This window comes from Hylobates moloch, unplaced genomic scaffold (genome assembly GCF_009828535.3).
Source record: "Hylobates moloch isolate HMO894 unplaced genomic scaffold, HMol_V3 SCAFFOLD_4, whole genome shotgun sequence".
Lineage (NCBI taxonomy): Eukaryota > Metazoa > Chordata > Mammalia > Primates > Hylobatidae > Hylobates > Hylobates moloch.
The window spans coordinates 35,283,364-35,307,637 of record NW_026652279.1 but is presented as its reverse complement, the minus strand read 5'-3'; the positions used below and the strand labels follow the sequence as shown (position 1 = coordinate 35,307,637).

Here is a 24,274-nt window from a genome sequence, read left to right as displayed (position 1 = left end):
GTCTGGATGTGTGCAGCAGACTTTGTTTTCCGCCATGTGATTGCCTAGTGAAATGCTTCTGAGCTTGCCTCCTTGACTGTTTCAGCTTGAACATGGAAGTTCCTTATGATATGTTTTATATGATTACTTTTCCTGTTCTTTCTTTTCTTCCTGCTGGATGTTAAACTCTGTGCTTGGGATCCTGTTCACTCTAGAATGTCTGCTTTTTGGTTGCAGCATTCATCTTAGTTGACTCGCTTAAAGGCAATGTGGTAAACAGAAGATCCCAGACCTGGACTTATGCCCTGACACTTCAGAAGGATGTGTCTTTCTCCTTATGTGCAAGATAGAGATATGATGTAGCATCTCCATGCACCCATTTAGCATAGACACCGCAAAGGGGTTGCATTATAGATCGTCTCTGGTCTCCACAGCTGTAAAGCTCACCTGGCCAACTGTTTGGATGAGTGCAGTTTGATGGAGCCCACATCAGGAATTGCCAGCTTGGAAAGCCAGAAAACAGGCGGCCAACTTCTCTGCTGCTTTTCAATGAACAGTATCTGCTTCTGATTTCAAGTCCAACAAACAGTTCTTGAGTACACACTGTGTGCCGGTTTCTGGGCTAGCTGCTTTCACATGTATTATTCTGTTTGATGCTCCTGAATCCATCACATGTTCTGACAAGTGCTGAGGCATTAGGAAACAAGGTAAAGCAAATTCTGCAGGGAAGCACAGTACTTTAGGTCTCTCTGCCTTTTCCACCTCGGCTGCTGAGGAGTGGAGGCTCACCTTAAAGACAGATGGTTGAAGGCCCAGACACCTGCATGTAGATTCCCCCTGGTGCGTTCCATTTTTCTGCCTTGGTGGTTCTGAAACTCACTGTGTATGAGAATGACAGCAGGGGACTGTCTACACAACCACACTGTACTTTAGGTGCAGAAGGAATCACTCTCAAGGGTTTAGTTGAATATCCTTTAAATTTTATCGTAATTGTAGTACAGTGTAACCAGTAATACAATCTAAATAGAACAAGAGTTAAAGTTATTTCCACCTTCTGACTAAAGCATATGATCCTCATATATGATGAAATTCCATTACATTCCTCCTTTCTTGTATCACAGTACAATGTTGAAGGTCTCTGTGTGTAAAAGATAAATCAATAAAATAATATAAACGTAAGGTGGTTGTTAATTATAACCCTTACTAGGCTCATCTCGGGCCAGTTCCCACATTTGGAAAGTAAAGGTGCTGCACTGGAAGGCAGCCTTGATCCTCCCAGGCTTCAAGTGCTGCCTTTTCCCTCTATTGGAAGGGGTTGCTCCTGCTCTCCACAGTGGCACTGGTGTCCGGCATCAACCACCGTCTCTGCCCTTCCTGTGTCTGGTAGGAGCTTCTGACTGTTTCCGAGCCCATTATCCCTTCTGCGCTCTGTTCCTGACCATTCTCTTTCGTCCTCATTCATGCACCCATGATTTCTGGATTCTAAATATCCAACCCAGAGCTTTCTAAATGCCCCTGCCAGCACCCCCGTGCATGTCCCATGGGTACATTTAATTGACTGTGACCAAATAGGACTCACCCGCATTTCTTCTCTGCCCCCTTAGAGATGACCCTTTTCTCTTCTGTTGTGAGTAGCTCTACTATCCAGTCCTTCATCCGGAAAGCTGGTGGTCATCCATGTTCCTCTCTTTCTCTATATTCATGACAAGTCTTGAGCTTTACCTTACAGCAGTTTTGTTCTCTCCTCTTTGTCCTTCTTACTCTCAGTTCAGGCCTACACTATCTTCCCCTTGACCAGCTGACAAATTGTTGTTTATTAGCTTGCTTCCCACAAATCTATACCTTCTGGTGCTACCAGGCTAATTTTTTTTAAAAAGGTAAATTTTACTTTTGAACAGGTTTCCAGGAGATGGTCATTAAATACAGATGGTTGAAAAGGAGGTGCCCAGGGAAAAGCCCATCTCCCTTCCGCTGTATTTTGTCAGTCCTGCTCCCAGAGGCAGCCGGTGACCAGCTTCTTGTGTCCCGGGACTGTTCAGAGTTGAGGCTGATTGTGTCACATCCTTTCATGTCTCCCCCTTGCCTCTTGGTTAAAGTCGTGTTTCCGGGTCTGGCTCACGAGGTCCTCCATGTGTGGGCGCCAGTTTCTGCCTTCACTGCGCCTCCCTGCAGGGACACTTGATCCTGCGGGACCCTAAGCTGCTTCATGCATGTGTGCCTGTGATTCTCCTCCCCTCCTTTGGCTGGCCAAGTGCAAGTGTTGCCTTCAGAAGGAGCCTTTGGTGGTGTCCCCTGCAGACTCTGTGTTCCCCTCCCAGGGCTTAGTGCCCTGGGCCGAAATGATCTATTCCACACTTACTTCCTTACTGCCCCATGAACAGGGGCCACATCTTCTTCATCTCTTTGCCCCCAGCACCTAAGCCAGAGATTGGCACAAGTCAATAAAATACTTGTTGGATAAAAATTTAAGCCACTGGCTCAGTTTTTCTTGCCTCAAACTATGAGTCCAGAAACTTAATGAAATTGATTTTAAGTAATTGCCACCATTTAAAAGTTGGGAGGCTTTAGATTGAGACCATCCTGTCTTAACACGGTGAAACCCTGTCTCTACTAAAAATACAAAAAGTTAGCTGGGCATGATGGCAGGTGCCTGTAGTCCCAGCTACTTGGGAGGCTGAGGCAGGAGAATGGCGTGAACCCAGGAGGCGGAGCTTGCAGTGAGCTGAGATCGCACCACTGCACTCCAGCCTGGGCGACAGAGCTGGACTGCATCTCAAAAAAAAAAAAAAAAAAAAAAAAAAAAAGTTGGGAGGCTTTACATAAAATTGATTTTTAGATTTTTTTGGGGAAACAAATGGAAAGTCTGCCATTCTCACGTGACAACACTTTGTTGGAGTTGCAAGATGGCTACGCTCTTCAGGTGGCTGTGCAGTCTCATTACAGTTACACCATGGTATCCTTGCATGGTGCTTTATAAATTTTATTTTTTAAAATCAGGCCTGTTTTATTTGTTTCCACCACCTGTCCGACTCCTGTGGGCATTTGTGTGTGCCATGCTTGATGCAGGAGGTCTCCGAGGGCTCTTCTTGTTCTGCCTTTCTGGGATTGACATCTGTGGTGAGCAGCCGGTGCATCTAATTTCAGCTCATAGAAAACTGAAGAGCTAGGGAACAAAATCTCCAAGGCAACAGCCTTAGGCAAGGGGGTGATCTTTTTCCGATCACGGGGTTGGGCAACACCTCTACAGAGATTGGGGTGTCAGGCATCGGGGTGTTGGCACCAGGAGCTGACAGGCTGAGCCTCCTGGAAGCCTGTCCTTCTGAAACCGGCCGCGTTGGCACTGTCCTGGTGCTAGGCCTGCCCTGGCCCACCCTGCCTGCCTGCTGTAGGCCTGAGCTGATTTTATCTATTCCTCGTTTTCCAGTGCCTGGCACCCAGCAGGCCCTTGGAAAACACTGCGTTGAGTGGATGGAGCATGGCTGCGTAGGCCTGTCTCGGCTGCTGACCCACTGTATAACTTTGGGAAGTCACTCTCTGCACCTCACTCTCTTCCTCAGAGTGAGGACGATGACACCGCTCCTGCCTGTGATGCCTCGCTTTGTGAACTGTGTGAACTTTCAATGCAAAGAATAATGCTTAAACTGCCTCTGCATTGCGCCTTCCCAAATGTGCCTAGGTAGTTAACATTTTTAAGGTTAAAAACATACTAATTTTCATCTTGACATTCAACTAGTTTTTAAAGTAGGTTGTCCGTTTTGTGGGTATACGGATGCTCTGCCCGTCCATCTCCCTGGGGCTCCATAAAGCAGTCGGTGGGGGAAGTGGGAACTGCAGATCATTCCGTTGTTTCCCAGTCTTCCCTTCTATGAAAAGGGTTACTTGTCACCTCAGAGCAGCTCCATGTTACTGCCTTTACTTGTGCAGGGGTCCCTGTTAAGTGTCCAGGGTTTGGATTTGAGTCATGACCCTAGCACTTCCCACGTTCCGCCTCCCTGACTCTAGTTTCTTCATCTGTAAAATGGCGATCACTGCACAGGGACTGCCCTTACCTGGAGCCTGGCATATGGAGTGTGCTCTAGGAACAGCAAGTCAGGGTCGTTTTTGTCATTAGCCTTAAATAGGCACCCTTATCATCACTCTTGGGTTGCAGTCTTCTCTTCTAGCCATGAGCTTTGCTGCCTGCCTCTGGAGTGTGGGGAAATTACATTCTTACCCTGGCCTGCCCCTAGGCTCTGGTATGTCCGGGATTCCCTAACATCTTTCTAGAGAGGTAGCCTCTTGTAGCTTCCTGTGCAACCTGTTTGCCTGTGGAACAGAGCTGCATGGATGGACTTGGAACACGACACACCCACACAGAGATCAATAATGTGGCTCAATAACGATGCCTGCCTCTTTCCCGCGAGCCATACTCAGGGTCTTGCTATCAGTTTTCCCTCATCCCTGTTACTTTAGGAGTTCTTCTTCTTGTGGAATGTATCTTATTTTTAAATGCCAGCTGGCCACAATTTCTCATGAATCCTTTCAGAGTTTTCCCAAGGCCGTGGATACAAGTGCACTCTTTCCTTTCTGCAAGTACAAATGAGATCACACTATTCTATCCATTCCCTTTTCCTCTTACCTGTGCATTCAGTCAGATGGTCTGAAATAGTTTCACTTCCTTGGTGTCTTTTGTAACCATTCCCTCCCTGTCACTGCTTCAGTTGTCACACTTCTCGGTGCTCTTCCTCCTGATTTGCACTGTTGTGGTGGTTTCCCTGCTACCAGCCCCTTCGTGATCTCAGTCCCTCCTCCTGCTTTGCCAGACCTTCCTGTGCAACGAGAAGACTGACCACATCCCTGCTTATAGCCTTCACTGACTCTCAGTTCCAGCTTCCTTGGTTTGCCATCCAAGGCCCTTAATAGGTGGCCCTCCAGCAGCTCCTCACACCTGATGTTTTCATGTCCCTGCCAGACTGAGCCGTGGCGCTCCTTGGAGCTCCCTCCCTTCCGTGCCTTTGCTCATGCCACACCTCTCTCTGGAACGCCACCTTCTGCTCACACCCCTTCTCTGCCGTCGTCCCTTCAGGCCCGATTCAGCCCGATTCAGGCCATCTCCCTTCTAGCTGGAACGCGGAGTTCCATTGTTGAACCTCCTGGGCCCTTAGCAGGGCTGCTCGTATCCACTGCTCAGTGGCTTGTCTTCTCTCCCTCTGTATCTGTCTCCTCCACCCTGCTTGACCATGAGCTCTTTGAGTAGAAGGGTCATGGATGTCATATCTTTATATACTCCATCATGCTAGTGCCATGTTATGGACCCAGGCCTCTAATAAATATTTAATTCATGTGTCTCCAGTGTGCTAAGCCCTGAAGGTACAGCAGGAGCATCATGGAATCCCTGCGCCTGTGGAGCCACTGTGCTGTTGGAGTGAAGACAAAGAAGTGCTTGGGGTCTGTTGTGCCAGGTGGTCATAAGTGCTGCGAAGGAAGCAAAGCAGAGTAAGGGGAGGGATGGTGCTGGCAGGGGTGGGGTCGACAGGGGGACTGGTTCCAGACAGGGGAGTCGGGGAAATTCGTGCTGAGGCTGAGCCTGCTGGGAGTCGGTTGGTTCCCTGGCCTTTCTGCAGCAATCTTGGCCCCTCTTTTTATTGCTTTAGCTTCTGTGGTGGTCATCCCTTCTAGGGGGCATTCTAGGCAGTGAGTGATGCTTAGCAGGTGCATCTCCCCTTGCTCTTGCTGTTGGGGTGGCAGCCTGCTGCCTTCAGAGCAGAGCAGCACAGCAGTTAAGCACGCAGGCCAGGGTCAGGCAGCTTTCCCTGCAGTCAGGCTTTGGTCCTGCGGCTTCATGGGCTGGGTAAGTTCTTTAACCTCTCTCTACCTTGGTTTTCTCAAGTAGAAGGGGGTGTGGCATTGTGAGGATTAGTGAGGTGGTCTGTGCACAGTGAGTGCTGGATGAAGGTTAATCAGTAGGTAGGTAGCGTTAGTAAGGTGGCACAACTCAGTTACAATCATGACTCTCATCCTCATGACCTTATATCATGACCTTATATTGGGTCAGCTGCACACTGCTCACTCCTGTCCTTGTTCATTCAGTTGTTGATAATACCTCCTTGAGGTTTTTAAGATGGCACCTTTCTCCTTACAACCTTTTAGTCACGAGGTGGCCATGTGACTTAACTCATAGACCTGTATGGTTTAATAAAGAAACCCATATGGTGGCAGGCACCTATAGTCCTGGCTACTCAGGAGGATGAGGCAGGAGGATCCCTTGGGCCCAGGAGTTCGAGACCACCTGGGCAACAAAGGGAGGCCTTATCTCTAAAAAATAAAAAGAGAAACCTATAGCCCTTTGGTAACTTGCCTCTAAGTTCACAGTTGCTTTTGGATGAGTCTGGCATTTTGGTTAGGGTCAGATTTTGGTTTCTTCCTTGGAAGGAGGTGGGATCTGGGTTCCAAATGCATTTGTTAAGGTGGAAGTGCTGAGGGGTGTGTGTGTGTGGGGGGGGCGCTTAGATTGAGGCTTGGGCCCCTCCCTGGCCCGGCCTTGCTTTTGACTCAGACTGTCTGTGGGCCTTCCCTACTCTGCACGCCTTTGCCGTCCATCACGGAGCTTGTAGGGCAAGGACTGTGGGCTGGAGAGGGGAGGAGAGAGAGTCTCTTCTTGGACTTCACTTTGTCATCAGTCTTGTGGAGGTGCCAGCCAAGTGCGCCAGGGTAGTGGCAGGGAAGAAGCCCCTCTCCTTGGTGTCCCCCTATTACTCCAGGGTGAGGGCAGGTTCAGGTTTGAGCCACAGGATGTCAGAGCTGGAGGGCACTTTAAAAAGAATCTGCCCAATTTAATTTTGTGTACACAGTATGGACAAGCTGAGAAGAGACTTGCTCAAGGTTGCAAAGCTACATGAAGAGCACTTAGAACAGTGCTGATGGTCTGTGGCAAATGCTAACTGTTGTTATTATTAATCAACTCATGTATTTTTATGTACCCAATATGTGCCTGGTATGGATTATAATTAATATTTGTGTAGCACTTTGCAGTTTTCCCTTAATAGCTAATATCAGTTGTTTACATTGTACCAACTGCTTTGTGTAGATTGCTTCATTTAATCCTGGAAATCACCGTAGAGTCTGTACAATTAATTCTTTCCATCTAACAGATGAGGAGACTGACTTAGAGCTAAGAAGTCCCCTGGCCAAGGTCACACAGCTGGTATGCAGCTTAGCTGGGATTCAAACCTGGGCTGGTCTGACTGCAAAGCACTGAGTTCCTGAGCTGTGCCTCAGCCAGGCCAGCCTTGAGGGAGGTTTCATTTCCTAGGTGAGGACAGTGAAGCTCAGAGAAGCTAAAGAATTGGGGCAGCACCACGCAGCTGGAGGGTGGGCAGAGCTCCTCCTCCTCTGTACTGCTCTATATTAGCCCTCTGTCCACTGACCACACAGGACCTCCTGGCCAGCTCTGATGGCACTGTGACCAGTGGGCTGTGGCATCAAGCACGCAGCCCTGTCTGGCTCTGGAGGCCTCCTCTCTGGTTCTGTTGGTGCGGGGAGCACTGCCCAGATGGTGTTTATTCTCACATGACTGCTGTGTGTGTATGTATATTTGTTGATTAAAAATATTACTTGTTATATTTTGTGGCAACATAAAAAAAATTACAACTCTCTCAGTGCCAACAAGAATCTTGCCAATGTTTTCATTAACCTCTTACAAAGTAAGTTGTGTGGTTCCATTCGGGTTGCAGCTGGCAAATCTGAGCCTCCCATTCACCTGTGCAGAACCCCCCGCAGTGACCTCCTCATGCCCTCAGATCAGATGTGAATGCTTTACCCTGGTCGGCCAGGGTTCATACGGTCTAGCCTTTGCCTGCCCCTCTGGCTTGATCGTCTGGTCCCCTTCTTTTAATTCACTGTCCTTTGGCCTGCTGGCCTTCTGTGGGGCCCTCGGACATGCCAGACTCAGTCCTTCTCAGACACTGTGCTTCTCCCCTCTGCTGGAACTAGGTTTCAGGATGTACATGTGGTTGAGCATCTCATCCGCAGGTGGGCGTCTGGGCGTCTTAACAGGAATGTCACGGCTAAGCAGGCTTCCCTAGTGCATGTGGCTTCTTGCCCTGCCGCCCTGCATGCTGCCATCACTTTATGATAGCCGTTTCTTCTTTCGTAGATAGCACCAATCACTAGTGCACCTCGTTGGTTCTTCAGCATACGTTTAAGCATTTCTGAAGTGGGGATGTTGTGTATGATAGGATGTTGTGTATGATAGGAGGAATGTTAGTTTCACTAGGGTTTTTGTCTTTCATCAGGCCGTGTAAAATAATGGTAAGGTTTACAGTTGCTGGCGTCCTGGCTTAGGTGAGGGAGGACATGGGAAACAGTGTGTTTACTGGGTATCGTCTCTCACCTGCCATCCGAATGTGAGCTCCAGAAACTGAGGGACTGTGTCACTCCCTTTCAGTGCTGTTGCTCACTGCTTCTAGCGCATTGCCATCACAGTGAGTGCCTCATAAAGAGGGACAGTGGGCTGTGGTTATGGCTCCCTTGTCTGTTTGCCTCTGGACAGGGTGCTTCCTCTGCTCCTTGCCTGGGCTGCACTATCAGAGTCTTCTTTTTTTTTTTTAATTTGAGACAGAGTTTCACTCTTGTTGCCCAGACCGGAGTGCAATGGCATGATCTCAGCTTACTGCAACCTCCACCTCCCGGAGTCAAATGATTCTCCGGCCTCAGCCTCTTGAGTAGCTGGGATTACAGGTGCCCCCCACCACGCCCGGCTAATTTTTGTGTTTTTAGTAGAGACGTGGGTTTCACCATGTTGACCAGGCTGGTCTTGAACTCCTGACCTCAGGTGATCCACCTGCCTCGGCCTCCCAAAGTGCTGGGATTAGAGGTGTGAGCCACTGCACCCAGCCAAGAGTCTTTTGCATGGCAGGGCCTGGTCTTCCCGGTCATGCAACCCTTTTCCATGGCGTGGATTAGGACATCGTCAGCTGTGACTGCCACTGTCATGTAGATCACACGTGTCGTGGTTGCCTCGTCCTCATCCACATAGATCCCAGGACCCCTGAGGTTCATTCCTCACTGCTGACCTCCCTCAGGACACCCAACTGGGGCTTCTAGTCCCTCAGGGGCCTGGTGCATTCCCACAGGGTCCACTCTGAAATGGGGGGTGCTGTCCAGTCGTGTGCTGGTAAATTTCTAGCTGGCTCTGCTAGAAACTCTGGCTCACCTCCCTCAAAGGGCCTGGTTTGTAGCATTGGCCAGTTTCTATGGTGGATATACCACTGTAGCCAATTCCAAACTGCTGTCATGAAGTCAACCAGCACATGTTTCCTGAAAATTTAAAAATGAGCTCTTAGCCAGTTTCAGCCACCATTTGGATGCCCAGATCTTTTCGTTCAGCCTGTGTTCCCTGAAGTGCTGGCTTCAGGAAGTTCCCTGAAGTGTTCCCTCTTGAGTGCCGGCTCTGTGTCCCCACCTCCAGGGAAGGATGTTCCACGTTGCTCCTGCTGTCACCTTGCACCCAGCCTGGTGTCCTGTTTCCACCCTCAGCATGTGGCTAAGTGCTTACTGGGGACTTGGGGCCTTAGATGTTTCTCCTCATTCTCCCATACACTGACTCACTCAGGGTCTTAGTTGCTACAGCCGCAAAAAAGGAGCAAATGGGCAAACTTGGGAAGGTTTCTCCCTTTTACAATGTGGGATTTTTGTATTTACCTGCAATCAAACGGATCTGCTGCCTTCTTAGAATTATTTTCTTAATTTCCTCCCTTTTTTTGTCATTCTCATGCAAATTATTCCACGAACTTGAGATCAAAACTCCTTTTCTTCAACTCTGTGCTCTCGTTCATTCCCTGCAGTCAGGGCAGCCACCAGACGAGCCTTTCATCCCACCTCCCACGCAGGCCGTGATGATGTTTCCTTGCTCACAAACTTTCAGCGTCTCCTCGGGATGGTTGGACCTCTCCCTTTGCCTGACTTCCAAGCTTCCTTCTGTGCTGGCTTCATCCAAGTCCTTCCACCCCATGCCTTCCAAAGTGAACCTATGGCGGCAGGCGCATGGTCTCTTCTATCTGTGCTTCTTCCTCAGTGTCCTGCCCTAGGCTATGAGGCTTCTGCCTTCTGCAGACACCGCTGCCGTCCCGCCCATGGGATAGAGCTTCTCCTGTGTCTAAGTCTGCGCCTGCCTTAGGGAACCCATCCCTCTCTTGGCTGCTTCCGGCCACTGGAATCCGTCCTTGTGCTGTTCTCATTGACTTCCTGTCTGGGCTGCTCCTCTTTGTTTTTGGTGTTCTCTCCCTTTTTATTTGTAACAGCTTTATTGAGATGTGATTCACATGCTATACAATTCACCCATTTAAAGCATGTGATTTAATAGTTTTTAGTGTATTCACAGGTATGTGTGACCATTGCCACAATCATTTTTAGAACATTTTCATCACCCCCACCCCCTACCCTCCCCACCAAATCCTACTTACCCTGTAGCTATCAGCCGCCACCCCGGTCCCTGCATTTCCCCAAGCCCAAGGCAATCACGAATCTACTTTTGTGTCTAGAGATTTGCCTGTTGTAGAATACGCCGCCCAGTGTGGCCTTTTGGGTCTGACTCCTTTCACTTAGCGTAATGCTTTCGAGGTTCCTCCATGTTATAACGTGTCAGTAGTTTATTCCCTTTTATGGCTGAATAATACTCCATTGTATAGATATACTTCATTTTACTTATCCATTCATTGGTTGATGAACATTTGGATCCTTTCCATTTTCTGGCTATTACAGATAATGCTGATGTGAACACATGTTTTCATTTGTCTTTGGTATGTAGTGAGGTGTGGAATTGCCATATCAAGTGGTAACTCTCCACATCCTCGCAAATACTTATTATAATTTGACTTTAAAAATTTATTTATTTATTTAGAAACAGAGCCTCACCTGTTGTCCAGGCTGGAGTGCAGTGGTGCGGTCATAGCTCGCTGTAACCATGACTTCCTGGGCTCAAGCGATCCTTTTGCCTCAGCCTCCCAAGAAGCTAGGACTGCAGGCACATGGCACCACACCTGGCTAATTTAAAAAAAAATTTTTTTTTTAGAGAAAGGGCCTCACTGTGTTGCCCAGGCTGGTCTCAAACTCCTGGTCTCAAGTGATCCTCTTGCCTTGGTCCTCCAAAATGCTAAGATTACAGATGCGAGCCACTATGGCTGACCCTTACAAGTTGACCTTTTAATTATAGCCATCCTCGTGGGTGTGATATGGTACCTTATTTGTGGTTTAAACCCGTGTTTCTCTAGAGACTAATGATGTTGAGCGTCTTTTCATGTGCTTATTGACCATTTGTATATCTTCTTTGGAAAAATTTCTATTTAGATCCTTTGCCCATTTTTAAATAGGATTATTTTTCATTTTATTATTCAATTCTGGAAGGTGTTTATATGTTTTAGATAAAAGTTCCTTATCAGGTATATGATTTGTACATATTTTCTCCCATTCTGTGGGTTGTCTTTTCAGTTGCCCTATGGTGTCATTTGGTACTCAAAACTTTAAAATTTTGAAAAAGTCAAATTATTTATTTCTTTCATTGCTCATGCTTTTGGTGTCATCTCTAAGAATGTATTGCCAAAGCCAAGGTCATAATGATTTAGCCCTCTGTTTTCTAATAAGAGTTTTATAGTTTTAGCTCTTAATGTTTAGGTCTCAGATCTGTTTTGTATTAATTGTTGTATATGGTGTAAGGTAGGTGTGCAACTATATTATTTTGCAAGGGATATCCAGTTGTCCCAGCATCATTGGTTGAAGAGACTGCTCTTTCCCCACTGAACCGTCTTGGCACCCTTGTTGAAATCAACTGACCATAGAGATAAAGATTTCTTTATGGCCTCCTTATTCCCTTCCATTGATATGTTTGGTCTTTTGTCATATGTCTTTAACTAGTTATTTGATTGTATATATCTTAAATACTACAGGGACTCTATTATTATTATTATTACAATCTTTTGTTACTAAGGAAATGTTCATGGTAAAAAATTAAGATACAAAAGTCCCCAAAGTGAAAATCCTGCCCCAGCTGCTCCTGTCCCCACTTTCAGGACCTCATCCTCTGAGTACTTTGCTAAGCAGTTTTGTAGATTTCTCCTTGGAGCGGATCTGTATATGTGTCTTATGTGCATGCATGTGAAATCCAAATGCAATTCACACTTGTGGATATGTGTATATGCATATGTTCAAATTCAGCAACATTTATATTTGTATGTCTGCATTTTTTTTTTACAGAATTGAGATGTACAAAAAATTCTATGACTTTTTAAACAATCAGCAGTATATCTCATGTGTCTTCCATGACAGTGTATATGTATTCTACCTTGTTCTTTCTTAATGGCTCCATAAAATTCTATAGGATGTATATGCCGAAATTTTCTCAGTCAGTTCTCTGTCGTTGGATGTTTATGTGATTTCCTTTTCTTTTTTCCCTATTTCCTCCAGTGTCACAGTGAGTGTCCTTCCACGTGCCTCTGTGTACATGGGGGAGTACTTTTCTCAGTGAGATATTCTGGAAGTGGAGTTGCTGATCATGTCTTTTGTCTTACAGTAATTTTTAATGTCTTTCCCTCAGCTGTGTTTTATGATGCCTTGCACATATTAGGCACTTAATAAATATTTACTAAAGTGAACTCTTAAGGATTTTTATGCTGGATTGATCCCCAGCTTGCTGTTTCATCTCAGTAAACTGTTTTATGACACCCTTAGGCCTATTTCACATCCTCTAAAATGAATGAGAGTTTTGGCTATCCAGTCTTCATTAGGGGAACTGAGGTGAAATTAGTCAAGCAGTATTTTGATTATCTACTGTATGTGTGGCACTGGAGGTGTACAGAGATGAGTGAGATTCAGGCTTAGCCCTCAAGGTATTTAAAAACCATCAGGATACGCAGGTGGGAGGTGTAGTACTTCTCTGAGAAGCACATGTGTGTTGTCAGGGGCTCAGAGGAAGGGAAAAGGTGAAACCGCACACCTGGGAGATGGTGCAGGCATGGCTCCAGATACCACAGTACAGCAGACATCAAAATAAAGCAAATCATGAACTTTTTGGTTTCCTAGTATATATAAGAGTTGTGTTTACACTATACTGCAGTCTCAAGTGTACACTAACATTATGCCTAAAAAGTGTATATACCTTAATTAGAAATACTTTATTGGCAAAATATGCTAATGATCATCTGAGCCTTTAGTGAGTCATAATCTTTTTGCTGGCAGGGGGTCTTGCCTCCTTGTTGATGGCTGCTGACTGATCGGGATGGTGGTTGGTGTGGCGGTTTTGTAAAATGAGACAGCGATGAAGTTTGCCACATCGATCAACTCTTCATTTCACAAAAGATTTCTCTGTAGCATACGATGCTGTTTGACAGCATTTAACCCACAGTGGACCTTCTTTCAAAATCGGAGTCAGTTCTCTAAAACCCTGCTGCTACTCTATCAACTAAGTTTATGATCCTATTCTAAATCCTTTGTTGTCGTTTCAGCAGTGTTCACAGCATCTTCACCAGGAGCAGATTCCATCTCAAGAAACCACTTTCTTTCCTCATCCATAAGAAGCAACTCCTCATCTGTTCAAATTTGATCCTGAGATTACAGCAATTCAGTCACATCCTCAGGCTCCACTTCTAATTCTACTTCTCTTGCTGTTTCCACAACATCTGCAGTGACTTCTCCATTGAAGTCTTGAACCCCTCAGAGTCATCCATGAGGGTTGGAATCTAATTCTTTTAAACTCCTATTAATATTGATTTTTTGACCTCTTCCTATGAATCATGAATGTTCTTAATGGCATCAGAATGGTGAGTCTTTTCCTCAGAGTTCTCAATTTACTTTTCCCAGGTCCATCAGAGGAGTCACTATGTATGGCAGCTCTAAGCTTATGAAATGAATTTCTTAAATAATAAGACTTGAAAGTCAAAATTACTCCTTGATCCATGGGCTACAGAATGGATGCTGTGTTAGGAGGCATGAAAACAACACTCATCTTGCGCATCTCCATCAGAGCTTTTGGGTGACCAGGTGCATTGTCAAGGAGCAGTAATATTTTGAATGGATTCTTTTTTGCTGAGCAGTAGGTCTCAACAGTAGGCTTAAAGTATTCAGTAAAGCATGTTGTAAACAGATGTTCTATCATCTAGACTCTGTTGTTCCATTTCTAGAGCACTGGCAGAGTAGATTGAGTATCATTCTTAAAGGCCCTAGAGTTTTCAGAATGCTAAATGAACATTGGCTTCCATTAAAAGTCACCAACTGCATTACCCCCTAACAAGAGAGTCAGCCTGTCCTTTGAAGATTTGAAGCCAGGCATTGATTTCTCCTCTGTAGCTGTGAAAGTCTTAGATGGCATCTTTTCCCAGTAGAAGACTGTTCTATTTAGTATTGCCACCTTCATCAATGATCTTACATAGATCTTCTGGATAACTTGCTGCAGCCTCTCCATCAGCACTTGCTGCTTCACCTTGCACTTTTACGTTATGGAGATGGTGTCTTTACTTGAGTCTTATGAACCAAACTTGGCTCACTTCAGTCTTTTCTTCTGCAGCTTCCTCACCTTCCTGCACCTCTCAGCCTTGACTGAATTGAAAAGAGAGAGAGCCTTGGGCTCGATTAGGCTTTTGCTTAAGGGAGTACTGTGGCTGGTTTGATCTTCTATCCAGACCACTAAAACTTTTTCCATATCAGCAGTGAGTCCGTTTCACTTTCTTACCATTCATGTGTTCACAGGAGTAGCACATGTAACTTCTTTCAACAATTTTTCCTTTGCATTCACGACTTGGCTAACTGTTTGGTGCAACAGGCCTAGCTCTCGGCCTGTCTTAGCTTTCGACATGCCTTCCTCACTAAGCTTAATCATTTGTAGTTTTTAATTTAAAGTGAGAGACATGGGACTCTTCCTTTCATTTGAACACTTAGAGGCCATTGCAGGGTTATTAATTGGCCTAATTTTGTTGTGTCTCAGGGGATAGAGAGGCCCAAGGAGAGGGAGAGAGACAGGGGTGGGGGAATGGCTCGTCGCCGGAGCCATCAGAACACAACAGCATTTATCGGTTAAGTTCGCCATCTTACATGGACAATGTTCTCAGTGTCCCAAAACAATTACAAGAGTAACATGAAATGTCACTGATCACAGATCACTATAACAGATATAACAATGAAAAAGCTTCAAGTATCATGAGAATTATCAAAACATGACAGAGAGACACAAAGTGCATGCTGTTGTAAAGACAGCGTCAGTAGACTTGCCTAATGCAGGCTTGCCACAAACCTTCAACTTGTAAAAAAATGTGTTATCTGCAAAGTGGAATAAAGAGAAATATAATAGGAGGTACCTTTGCTTCACTTGCATGCTGTCGAGGGGCAGCCTTCCCTGGAGAAGGGGACATTGAGATACCTTCAAAGAAAGGATATGATTTGGACGGGTGGAGATGTCCCAGAGAGGGAGGTGGTGGGCTGGAGGTGGTTCAGAGGGAAGAGCATGCCCGAATTCAGAGGAGGTGAGAAAAGTGAGACATCAGGTTCCCCTGAGGACTGGGTGTGTGGAGGGGAGTGGTGGGGGTGAAGCTGCAAAGCCAGCAGGGGACATATATTGGTAGGCTTGGGAATCCAGATGGGCTCAGCATGGACCTGGTAGGCACTGGGCCACCACAAGAGGAGTTTTAGTAGAATTGCTTTGTTGGAGTTGGTCTTGAGGAAGCAGCGCATTCAGTAAATCTGGGGCCTGAATAAAGAGGAGGCTTTGCTTCCAGGCACTTCTGTGACATAACTTTTTCTTTTCCCTCCGTTCTGCTTCCTTAGCTGTCTGAAAACGTGGTGAACCGCATGAAGGAGCCCAGCTCTCCACCCCCTGCTCCTGCACCTTCTACCTTTGGCCTTCAAGATGGCAACTTGAGAGCCCCTCACAAAGGTATGGGGGTTGTGACAGTTCTGTGGAGTGTGGAGAGATGGCGAAAGGAGTGATGGGTGCTCACCCAAGCCCACCCGATGGCACGCGGGGCTCAGGTTGGCTTCTGGATGACGTTAAGTTGCTCTGTCTGGTAAGGGCTTTCTGGAAGAGCATGGCTTTCTGGGAGTGATGGGTGCTGTTGTGAGAGCTGCCGGGATTTGGGCCAGACCACCTTCCCTCTGTGTCACTTTCTCCATGTGGGAATTGAGGCAGAAGGACCTGAGTTGACAGCTCAGGAAAGAAGTTGCCTGTAAGGCCCCTCAGAGGCAGCATAGACATGACTCAGCTTCAGCCACTCTAGCCTAACTCCCAAGTCAAAGAATGATGTGGATTCATGTGAATGGGGCCAAATATGGGAGAATTCCGTCAGTGATTTAGGCGCCTACCGCAGCAGCCCTCACCGGAGCCTTAGGCCGAGAGCTCCTGTCCTGGCCCTTGGAATGGTTCCCTCTGGGCTTCTAGGAGTGGTCCTAGGAGTTCCTCTTTCTGGCCCACTGTGAAGCTGGTGCTCAAGCCGGGCTCAAAGCTGATTTGTTCCCTGCTGTATTGTGCCTGTTGCAAATGAAGAAATTTGTGCTTTCCCCAAATAATGACTTGTAGCAAACACAAGGAAATAAAATTTTAAGAAAAAAAGTTGTAAGGCATACAAATGTTAAAATATTACAAAATAAAAAAGTCCTTGGAGCAACTGTTCAGAACATACTCGTTTTTGAGAACTTGGGTCTGTCTATCAGACTCAGTAACTCGATTAAAAAAAAAAAAAAGATTGGCTGCAGGCAGCATGCCACCACGGAAGGACCAACTGTTCATGTGGAGAACCACCCACTAGATTGTTCGTCTTGGGCCTGGTCTAGTGTTACAGTTGCCTTTTCTACTCATCTTCCTTGTTGGGTTGAAGGAGTTTAGAAGATGAGAGCTGTATCCTGCCCACTTAGTGTTTACTGAAGGCCACCCAGAACCAAGTCCTGTGCCCTGTGCCAAGACACAGTGATAGGTGGGCAGGGACCCTCTCTCATGGCACACCTGGCTCTGGTTATGGAGCCAGATGTCAGCCCTGATGAGTTATGTGTCATGTTGTGATGCAACACTGGAATCTGTCCCAGGCTCACGGGAGAGGAGGGACTGTGAAAAGCAGGAGGAATGGCGGGTGGGCAGATTGCAGGAGCAGAGGTCCGGAGACAGGGTGCATCCCAGCCTGCTCGGGGGCCTAGAAGCATTGCCCGGGGGCCAGTCAGCACCTGGATTTGGACCTACCCCAAGATCTTTCTGAATATCTACCACTGTAGGGGATGTGTGAGATTCCCGAAAACCCCCCAAGAAGCCTTTGTCCTTTACTAATAGGGCTCACTTACTCCCCACGCTGGCTCTAACTAACTGATGAGAAGGGCTTAGAGGAGTCTAACTTGACCCAATGCACTTTAACAAACTGGTTTAACTCGAAAGAGGGAGAAAGTGAAGATAAAAGTGAAAATTGCCATAATATATAATACTACACATCAGTTTCAGCTTTAGAAGAAATAAGAAGCATTTGCTTCAGTTTGGTAAGTTCCAGCAGTTTAGAAAGCAAGAACAGTGGTTCTTTTGTCACTTGGAGTTAATTATAACAAAGTACTTTGCTGTTTAAATGATAGCTGTAAGTTTTGTTTCTGAGTGTTGAAGAGTCAGCATAAATGGACTGTCTTGAAGTTAACTAATTTTAAGATATTTTGTACTTTTAAAACCAGTTTTTGCTTTATTTTAGTGATGGAACAAAGTTAGAAAAAGAAGTTAAAATTAAATTTTTCTCGTACTATACCCCCCAAAAATGTCAGAGGAAATAAAAGATTGAAATGTATGGCTTGAAGCCATAAAAGTACAATAAAAGATAGGTTTTCTACACATCATATTAAATGAAGAAACCTTAAATTAAAAAAAATAGGAAACGTGCATATAAGAAATTAGACAATTTAGAAAAGAAGTAACAGGAATGGATAAGTTAGGGAAAATATAACATTGGACAAAGTCCTAGTAATGTTAATATGTAGCGAGTTCTTAAAGATCTTTAAGAAAGACAACTCAGTAGGAAATGTGCACAGATGGCCATACTCATGACAGGATCTCCACGTCACTAATACTGGAAGAAACACATATTCAACGATGTGCACTCCAAGGGAGCGGGGAGCGGGCAGGGGCACACAGAAGGGGCAGTGAGGATGAGTGCCACATGCTGTACGTCGGCAGCCCTGTTATTTTTGTAGTTAAAAATGGAAAATTATATAAAAAGCAAAAATACCAGACATTAAACCTCAGTAAAGCTCTTCAGGCAAATAAATAAGCATGGGGAACACTGGTGTGGAGATGAAACCCCGCAGCAGCCTCCTTTGTTCACCTCAGTTGAGAACCTGGCATGTTGCTGAGGAGCATGGGAGGTGCTCTCCTCCCATGAGAGGTGGTTTGAAAGTGCGAGTAGTCACAGCTGATGCTTTCAGAAGTGCCCCCTGAAGGATCCCTGATGGGTCTGGGGTGGAGTCGCACACCCTCATTGAGCGCCTCCCACAGCCTGGTTCTTATGTTATGCTCTGTGCAGTTCTGGCTGCTGGTGCATAGAACCCTGTGGTGGAGGGAGGTGTGGGACATCAGAGAAGGCCAAGAAACGTGGTAAGCTTTGGCTGACAGAGAGCTTTGGACGGGTAAAGGCTGGGGACAGGATAGTAACAAAACCTTCAGTATCAGCAAGTGGTAGGGAGAGTGAATTGGATTTGCTCAGAAATCCCCACATTCGTGAAGATCAAAAGGGATCTACTGTAACAACAGAAAGAGCCCAATAATACTAGAGGCGATAGGGGTTAAGTAGAATTAGGTTTAATATGGGGCATTTGCCACACTGGGGATTGTGCAGACTCAGGTGGGTACTAAGGGAAACAAGATTTAAAGAGCCCCCACCCCTTCCCTTCCCTATGCCAAAACCTCTACCTGGGAGGTTGTCCTCATGAAGCAAAGCAATGACTTCCTGCAGCCACTCCTGGCCTGTGCTTAGGAGATGACCTGGATTCCAAATAATTGTCAGGAGAGTAGGGATGGGTTTGGAACACTGCAGCCAGTGTTGTGGGCGTCCTGGTGCAGAGACCCCTTCGGGATAAGAGGTGGCTTGGATCATCTGGCTTTCCAGACAGCTTGAATCAAGGGTGTTCCTTGTCTGCCCCTGCGGACACTCCTTTGTGGGAACACATCTGTGGTGCTGCCTTTCCAAGGGGCACATTCATTCATGGGGATCATTCCTCTCTGGGCGACCTCCGTGACTTCGTGGGCCCTGGGGTGCCACTGACAGGCCCTTTCTTCTCTTTCCTTTGCAGAATCCACACTGCCCAGGTCGGGGAGCACTGGTGGTCAGCAGCCCTCAGGGACGAAGGAGGGTGTCAAGAGGTGAGCCCGAGAGCCTGCCTGCTCCTGGCACTGCGCTCCACCTAAAAGCCTCTTTCCTCACTGGGTACCCCTCTCTTGCCTGAAGCCCTGGAGGGTTTGTCTCACATAATTAATCTCAGTTGCATTGGAGGATAACCCTGTGGTATAGGTGTCACTGGTCCTAGTTTAAAGATGTAGAAACACCAAAAGGGGCATAGGGGAATTGATTGTTAATGTTCCTCATGCCCAGCAGTTTGAGAGGCCAAGGCAGGAGGGTTGCTTGAGGCCAAGAGTTTGAGACCAGCCTGGGCAACATAGCAAGACCCTGTCTCTAAAAGATAAAAAATTAGCTGGAGGTGGTGGTGTTTGCCTGTGTAGTCCCAGTTACTCGGGAGGCTAAGGTGGAAGAATCACTTGAGTTCAGGAAGCCGAGGCTGCAGGGAGCTATGATCACACCACTGAACTCTAGCCTGGGTGACCCTGTCTCTGAAAAAAAAAAAAAAAAAAAAAAAAAAAAAAGAATCATTTAAAAAAGCTAGGACTAAACAGTTGAGTGGCTGGAACTTCTGCATGTGTGTGCACATGCAGGCATGTTTTTAGAGAGATGAGGAAGTGGAGCCCTCCCAGTGCTAACTGGTTGTCCAGATGAACTGGCTCTAGGATGTTGGTAACTTTGTGAGCACAGGCCACGACCCCAAGAGCTGGCCACGCCTCTGACATGGGACCTGTTTCCTGTTGCCGGAGAAGTTGTAGTGAAGTGGGTAAGGCACAGAGGCCCCAGTGGAGCAGAGGCTGGCATCTTGATCCTGCAACTTACTAGTTATGTGGACTTGAAATATCACTGCATCTAAGAAGGGCTAAGAAGAGTACTTCTTTAAATGGGATCTTGTCATAGCTAAATATGTTAATATATATCATGCACATGAGCACAGCACCTGGCCTACAGAGTTCTCAGTGGATGCTCACAGTAGTTGTTACTGATTGACCTCTTCAGCATCCTTGAGGAAATTGCCCTCGGTATGGTCAGAGGACCCAGTGGGTCAGCTTAGGGGGCCCAGTGTCAGCCATGGTTGGGCATTTGCCCTCTAGTAGTTCAGCCATATTGGGTCTGTTGCATAGCCATGGGTTAAGACCCACATTCTAAGATTTACTCTCCCTAATCGGTCTTAGCAAGAATAACTCACCTGGCCAGGTGTGGCGGCTCAATCCTGTAATCCCAGCGAATTTAGGAGGCTAAAGCAGGAGGATTGCTTGAAGTCAGGAGTTTGAGCCCAGCCTGGGCAACATAGTGAGACCCTGTCTCTACAAAAAAATTAAAAACGTTAACTGGGGGGTAGTAACACATGCCTGTAGTCCCAGCTGCTCAGGAGGCTGAGGTGGGAGGATTGCTTGAGCCCAGAAGTTGGAGTTTACAGTGAGTTATGATTGCACCACTGCACTCTAGCCTGGACCACATTGTGAGACCCAAAACCAAAAAAAAAAAAAAAAAAAAAAAGAAAAGCCAACTACTAACCTGAACCCTGCTTTTTTGGTACTTTTAAACATTTTAAAAATGGTAAAGTAATGCATGCTAATGAAAGATTTAGAAAATATACAAAGTGAAAAAATCACCCATAGACTCATCATCTCAAGACAACCACCGTTAATATTTTGGAGTATTTCATGTTCTTCTCCACCCAGACCCCTCACCCCCATTTAGGGTTATTTTTTAAATATCTTAGATAATTTCATATCTTGCTGTTTTCACTTAGTATTGTAATGATTTGTCATTAGTTTCACCTGCTTTATAAGCAGTTTTATTGCTAAAAGCATTTATTGGTTCTCAGTTTTTAGATTCAACCTACAGACAAATGAAAGACTGTTTTCTAGTGGCGATGTCATGGATCATTATATGATCACACCATATTTTCTTTAGCTTGACCTTGATTTTGGGACATTTAGGTTGCTTGCATTTTTTTCACTACAATAAATAATACTGTTAAGAGCATCTCAGCACTAATAACTTTTTTTCTTCTCTATAGGATTATTTTACTAGGCAGAATGCCCAGAAATAGGTCAAAGGGTAGGAACATATTCAGAATGAAGAGTTAAATGTTCAAAACAGGACTACTACCATCTCAAATCTTCAAGCTCTCAAGTGGAGGCAATTCGCGGATTGAGCCCCTCCCTGAGACTCTCACCGGGCATGGGGCTGCCTACTTGGCCAGGTCTCCTCTTGTTCCTGAGCTGCGTTGTCCTGGCTCAGTGTCATTATCTCCCCTTGTCTGAGGAGCTGTCATTGATGCCTGAGCCATCCACATCTGTTTCTCCTCATCTTTCTTCTGCACAGGTATGAACAGGAGCATGGTGCTGTCCAGGATAAGCTCTTCCAGGTGGCAAAGAGGGAAAGAGAGGCTGCCACCAAGCACTCCAAGGCATCCCTGCCCACGGGCGAAGGCAGCATCAGCCATGAGGAGCAGAAGTCAGTCCGGCTGGTGAGTGCAAATTTTCCCTGAACTGGCCTTCTGAACTGGGCAGCACCCTGGGAAATAGGGGGCGGGCCCTGGCACCTGGTTATCTGAAGCCCTGCTGGCTCAGGCTGCCCCTGGGATGTGCTCAGCTTCACCTCTGTGGAAAAGGGTCTTTTGGGAGCCAGGAACTTGGGTTCTCCCAGCCCTGGCTCTGTCAGTGATTTGCTTTGCTGCCTTTGGCATGTTTTTGCAGTCTCTGTGGCCTCAGGTCTACCCAGTAAGGGACTAGACCACTCGACAGTCTCACTCAGCTCTGAAACTTCACAGATGTCAGGGCTGCAGTGGTATGTGTGTCAGGAGGGTGTGAGGGGAGAGGACTAGAGGCCTGGAGCCATGTAATATATGACAGAGAGGGCATCATCTTTAGAGTTAGGCAGGCTGGGTACAAATCCTGGACATCCTATCTGTGAGCCTTGCTTGAAGATCATGATGTTCACACACGGGACTGCCCAGGGAATCAGAGGAGATAGTATTTGTCCAGGACTTAGCACATGCCGGCAGACCGTGGGAGTGCACTATTGTTATTGTCTTTTTTTTTTTTTTTTTTTTGAGCTGGAGTCTCGCTCTGTCGCCCAGGCTGGAGTGCAGTGGTGCCATCTTGGCTCACTGCAAGCTCCACCTCCCGGGTTCACGCCATTCTCCTGCCTCAGCCTCCCGAGTAGCTGGGACTACAGGCACCCACCAACACGCCCGGCTAATTTTTTGTATTTTTAGTAGAGATGGGGTTTCACCGTGTTAGCCAGGATGGTCTCGATCTCCTGACCTCGTGATCCGCCCGCCTCGGCCTCCCAAAGTGCTGGGATTACAGGCTTGAGCCACCCCGCCCGGCCCTGTTATTGTCATTAATACATTTAAGTGATGGGTGGCTATTAGGATCTTTTTGCTTAAGTGCAGCATTTATTTTGCAACATGAGAAGTCTCAAAGTGCCCCCAGGGTTGACTAATTCAGTGGCTCACTAGCATCATCAGGGACCTGGTGCTTCTCTTCCTGCCACTCTGCCATCCACAGTGCGCCAGTGCATCCTAGGCAGGCTGTCCCCATGGTTAATGAAGGCTGTTACTGCCCCACAAGTCCCATGCAGACAGTAAAACCCTCAGTAGAAGAAGAGAGGCTGTGCCGGCCCTTGTGACTCTATCACAAGGATAACTTTCCTAGAAGCTCCTGGCAGAATTCTTCTTACATCACACTGTCTTGAATTGTACCAGGTGCCCATGGCTAAGCCAGTCCTCAGCAGAGGGGATAGAGAGGGCTCCACTACTGCAGCTAGGGCTCTTTTCTAGTCCCATTAGGGAGGTTGCATATCCAGCTAGAATTAGGACTGACAGCAAGGAAGTTGCGAGAGGGAAGCATGGCTATGGGCAGCATCTAATAACATCTGCTGGAGGCCATGAGGTTTGAGACCAGGAACAGCCTTGCCCTACTTTAGGTGGGTAGCCTGGTACACATGGTGCTGCATAGAAGGGAGTTGAACACGATGTGAGAGCATCATTTGGGATTGTGCTCTCCTAGGAGGGGAAGGCAGACATGCTGGCTGGGCACAGGCCTTAGCTTACTAGTTTGATGACTACACAAATGTTTGAAGTGTGCAGTAGGCACATAAATGCATGTTGAACCAGGCCCTCTGGGAAATACAAACAATGTAGGATCCTAGCCCTCAGGAAGTTTTAGTCTATGGAGAAGACAAACTAAGAACTTTGAAAGGGGCCAGATTGGTTACAGTAGTTGTTAAATTGAAGAAAAGATTTGGAAATGCAAATGTATACGCTGCTGGTGGATCAGAGCTGGTAGATCAGAGACGGCATTAAACTCAGCCTTAAAGGCTGAGGGGCAGCTAGGCTCAGAGGGGGGTGTTGAGAAGGTGATCGGATCCAGTGAGAAGAGTGAGGTTTGAAGCTGGATTTTAGAAGGCCTTGGATGTGCTGAGAAGTTAACCCTCAAAGTAGCCTGCATCGATCCTGAAACAGTCAATGGTTCCTGAAGTTTGTAAGGATGGGAGTGATGAGATCTGACTTGTGCTTTTAAAACCCCATGGCATCCTGGTGAGGAATCAGTTGATACAGTGAGAAACTGGGGCCAGGGCATGCCTTCAGAGGCTCTTGCAGTCAGTCTCTGAGAGGCAGATGAGTTGTTACCCCTCTGCAGGCAGCCTGACAACCAAGTAAGAAGGATTCCTATCCTGGAGATGACGGGTTAATCAGTATGGCGTGAGCAGGAAAAGTTGGCCTCATTTAGAGATGGAAGATCACAACCTACAGGTCTGCTGTCTCTTCATTCTCACCTGGAATGTATTAATTACATTGAAAGAGAATTCACAGCTTCCCATTCTTCCTCCTGCAAAGGAGGTTGAGCTCTGCTTTCTCAGGACTATCCATTGGGGAAGAACTTGATTCCCATCCCCCTCAGGTCTCTAGATGGATAATAATCCCCTTTTCTGAGCCAGAATTCTTAGGGAATAGTGACATAAATTAC

The 24,274-nt window shown here is 46.6% G+C and overlaps 1 protein-coding gene across 4 annotated transcripts in view; it reads left to right on the top strand.

Annotated features, from left to right (window-relative positions):
* The window catches only part of PLXNA1 (plexin A1), a 352,177-nt gene that overhangs the window by 7,041 nt on the left and 320,862 nt on the right, over nucleotides 1-24,274 (top strand). For all 4 annotated transcript variants that reach the window (XM_032149900.2, XM_058437373.1, XM_032149902.2 and 1 more), the window contains exons 2-4: nucleotides 15,766-15,874; nucleotides 19,246-19,315; nucleotides 21,624-21,768. In XM_032149900.2, coding sequence (XP_032005791.1) covers nucleotides 15,766-15,874; nucleotides 19,246-19,315; nucleotides 21,624-21,768 — 324 coding nt within the window. The remainder of the gene's footprint in view (nucleotides 1-15,765; nucleotides 15,875-19,245; nucleotides 19,316-21,623; nucleotides 21,769-24,274) is intronic.